General features: G+C 37.6%; 1 protein-coding gene across 1 annotated transcript; it reads left to right on the plus strand.

Annotated features, from left to right (window-relative positions):
* The first annotated feature begins 933 nt into the window (after positions 1 to 933).
* LOC110441680 (cholecystokinin receptor type A-like) lies at positions 934 to 2,564 on the plus strand. The gene has a single exon (XM_021484888.1). The coding sequence runs from the start codon at positions 1,147 to 1,149 to the stop codon at positions 2,416 to 2,418; it is 1,272 nt and encodes a 423-aa protein (XP_021340563.1). The 5' UTR covers positions 934 to 1,146; the 3' UTR covers positions 2,419 to 2,564.
* The last annotated feature ends 1,743 nt before the right edge of the window (positions 2,565 to 4,307 follow it).

The following is a 4,307-nucleotide window of genomic DNA, read 5'->3' on the forward strand; positions in this document are numbered from 1 at the left end:
GGATATATCCTGACCCGTATGACTGATGTGTCCCCTCACCACAAAGTATTGGGGATATATCCTGACCCGTATGACTGATGTGTCCCCTCACCACAAAGTATTGGGGATATATCCTGACCCGTATGACTGATGTGTCCCCTCACCACAAAGTATTGGGGATATATCCTGACCCGTATGACTGATGTGTCCCCTCACCACAAAGTATTGGGGATATATCCTGACCCGTATGACTGATGTGTCCCCTCACCACAAAGTATTGGGGATATATCCTGACCAAATGACTGATGTGTCCCCTCACCACAAAGTATTGGGGATATATCCTGACCCGTATGACTGATGTGTCCCCTCACCACAAAGTATTGGGGATATATCCTGACCCGTATGACTGATGTGTCCCCTCACCACAAAGTATTGGGGATACATCCTGACCAAATGACTGATGTGTCCCCTCACCACAAAGTATTGGGGATATATCCTGACCAAATGACTGATGTGTCCCCTCACCACAAAGTATTGGGGATATATCCTGACCAAATGACTGATGTGTCCCCTCACCACAAAGTCTTGGGATATGTCCGGACCCTTATGACTGATATGACGTCTCACCACAAAGTATTGGGGACATCGGACTGCCATATGTAATATCTGCATTTAAATCTGAGTAGTTTGGGTTAAGAGAAAATACATCGGTTTATAACAGGTGTTATTTTTTACCGAAAATGTACTGAAGTTACGATCTATAGCAATATGCAATGCTGAAATGTGTTTGTGACCTACCTATATATAGCTTATACATACTGAACAATATGTCTGCACGTGCATTACGAAGTACATTTGTCACTGTACTTGAAATTCAAGTACCACATCCGCCGCAAATCCTGTAATATAGCGCAAACGAGAGACAGGGAAGTATTTCCACCATATGTGAATGAATCGGGCATGTGTGATCACAAAGGACAATGTTAAGTTCGGAGTAAACATATGAAGAATGGATACAGCGCGTGACACGAGGATTTAATTATAAATGGTCGATTAGTCACAGCCCTCACCCTCCATTGTTGGGGATCGACATACTTCACGAGTTAATGAGTGAAAACGTTAACTGTCATTACTTGCAAGTCGCTACATTTGGAATCAGAACTTACAATGACGTCTTTGAACAACACTGCCAGTGTAACTTTGGTTTTCACTGACCCGGATGTCCTACTACATGAATGGAACACTAGACTAGCACTTTTGTTCATTCCTCTAGACGTCCTTTTCGTTCTCACTACACTTTTGGGTTTCTTTGGAAACATGGTAGTGTTCATTGTCTACCGATTTTGCATGAAAGGAAAAATCAACGACCGGTTCTTCATTCCGTTGCTTGCCATAATGGATGCCTTTGTGTGTCTCGTTGGGCCGATTATATCACTTATACTCAGCATTAGACCTGTGACTTTCTATGGGGATGCTATCTGCAAAATGTCAATCTTTGTTTTCCGAGTCATGCTTAATTCTTCAGTTCTACTCATGCTAGTGATAGCTATTCAGAGATTCCGAAAGGTATGTCGTCCTTTTGGGAAAAAATACGACTTGAAGCGCTGCAAAATTGATGCTGGAATAAGCATAAGTACAGCTATCGTGATGGCCATCCCTCAGCTGGTTTTCTTTGGAGAAATTCCAATACGGGAGACAATACAAAACATCACAGTGGTTGGGTACCGATGTGGACTTCGGACAGAGGAGTCGGAGCTGATGAATATCACGATATACTACTACCAGGTGCTCTGTTTCGTTGTTGTTGTAGCTATTTTAATAGCCCTAATAGTGATGTACTCGTGCGTGGGTCAGAAAATATACATTCAGACCAAACGGGTGGAGAACTCGCGGGCTAGCAGCATGACCTCTGGCTCCGAGAGCGACTGTCAACCCACGTACTCCCCAGCAAATAGCTGTAACGGCGGACCAAGGCTTCAAATACCAGAGAGAAAAACACCAACCTCAGAAAGTGACCTTTCAACCAGACAAAACTTGATGAGCCCTAAAGGATCCCGTAGGTCACGTGGGTCTTGCAGTTGTCCTACTTCGCCAACCTCACCCACTGGCAGCATGTCAAAGCCTCAGTTCAAACAGAAGCGCGCGCGGTCGGTAAGCAGACGATATACAATCTTGTTCATGGGGATCTCTATATTCTTCGTGGTGTCCTACTTACCGACACTTTTGGCCAACATGTTCTCCAAGGAAATGTGGGACGCTCCGTCGTTTTGGATTAATAACTCGGACGAACAGAAACAAATGTATACATACTTGTTTTTTACTTACTTCATTAACCATATCGCAAATCCGTTCTTTTATGGGTTTTTCGATTCGTCGTTCAGGCGAATGATAGTGAAGTCTTGTCGATGTAGGTGTTTGGAGTATCGATTTGGAAAATGATATATAGTTTATGGAACTTTAGACCAGACGACAACAGATAAAGAAGAGCCTCTTACGTTCACGCTCATTGTATATAACTGATGCATTCGATAACATACGTAGGTTATATATCTGTGATTCACTCATTGTATATAACTGATACATTCGATAACATACGTAAGTCTTATCTGTGATTTACTCATTATATATTATACTGATACATTCGATAACATACGTAAGTCTTATCTGTGATTGACTGATACATTCGATAACATACGTTAGTTATATATCTGTGATTCACTCATTGTATATAACAATCCATTCGATAACATACGTAAGTTATATATCTATGATTCACTCATTGTATATAACAGATACACTCGATAATATACGTAAGTCTTATCTGTGATTGACTGATAAATTCGATAACATACGTAAGTTATATATCTGTGAGTCACTCATTGTATATAACAGATACACTCGATAATATACGTAAGTCTTATCTGTGATTGACTGATACATTCGATAACATACGTTAGTTATATATCTGTGATTGACTCGCTGTATATTACTGATACATTCGATAACATACGTAAGTCTTATCTGTGATGGACTGATACATTCGATAACATACGTAAGTCTTATCTGTGATCGACTGATACATTCGATAACATACGTAAGTCTTATCTGTGATCGACTGATACATTCGATAACATACGTAAGTCTTATCTGTGATTTACTCATTATATATTATACTGATACATTCGATAACATACGTAAGTCTTATCTGTGATGGACTGATACATTCGATAACATACGTAAGTTATACATCTGTGATTCACTCATTGTATATAACAGTTATATATCTGTGATTCACTTACTGTATATAACAGATACACTCGATAACATACGTAAGTTATACATCTGTGATTCACTCATTGTATATAACAGTTATATATCTGTGATTCACTTACTGTATATAACTGATACATTCGATAACATACGTAAGTTATATATCTGATTAACTCATTGTATATTACTGATACATTCGATAACATACGTAAGTTATACATCTGTGATTCACTCATTGTATATAACAGTTATATATCTGTGATTCACTTACTGTATATAACTGATACATTCGATAACATACGTAAGTCTTATCTGTGATCGACTGATACATTCGATAACATACGTAAGTCTTATCTGTGATGGACTGATACATTCGATAACATACGTAAGTTATACATCTGTGATTCACTCATTGTATATAACAGTTATATATCTGTGATTCACTTACTGTATATAACAGATACACTCGATAACATACGTTAGTTATATATCTGTGATTGACTGATACAGTCGATAACATACGTAAGTTATATATCTGTGATTGACTGATAAATTCGATAACATACGTAAGTTATATATCTATGATTCACTCATTGTATATAACAGATACACTTGATAACATACGTAAGTTATATATCTGTGAGTCACTCATTGTATATAACAGATACACTCGATAACATACGTAAGTTATATATTTGTGATTCACTCATTGTATATAACAGATACAATCGATAACATACGTAAGTTATATATCTGTGAGTCACTCATTGTATATAACAGATACACTCGATATCATACGTAAGTTATATATCTGTGATTCACTCATAAGTTATATATCTGATTCACTCATTGTATATTACTGATACATTCGATAACATGCGTAAGTTATATATCTGTGATTCACTCATAAGTTATATATCTGATTCACTCATTGTATATTACTGATACATTCGATAACATACGTAAGTCTTATCTGTGATTGACTGATACATTCGATAACATACGTTAGTTATATATCTGATTCACTCATTGTATATTACTGATACATTCGATAACAT

Source organism: Mizuhopecten yessoensis, unplaced genomic scaffold (assembly GCF_002113885.1).
Source record: "Mizuhopecten yessoensis strain PY_sf001 unplaced genomic scaffold, ASM211388v2 scaffold716095, whole genome shotgun sequence".
In the NCBI taxonomy this organism is placed as follows: domain Eukaryota; kingdom Metazoa; phylum Mollusca; class Bivalvia; order Pectinida; family Pectinidae; genus Mizuhopecten; species Mizuhopecten yessoensis.

What these genes read in the sequence shown, in the direction of transcription:
- LOC110441680 (XM_021484888.1), top strand. Translation starts at nt 1,147, where the DNA reads ATGACGTCTTTGAACAACACTGCCAGTGTAACTTTGGTTTTCACTGAC.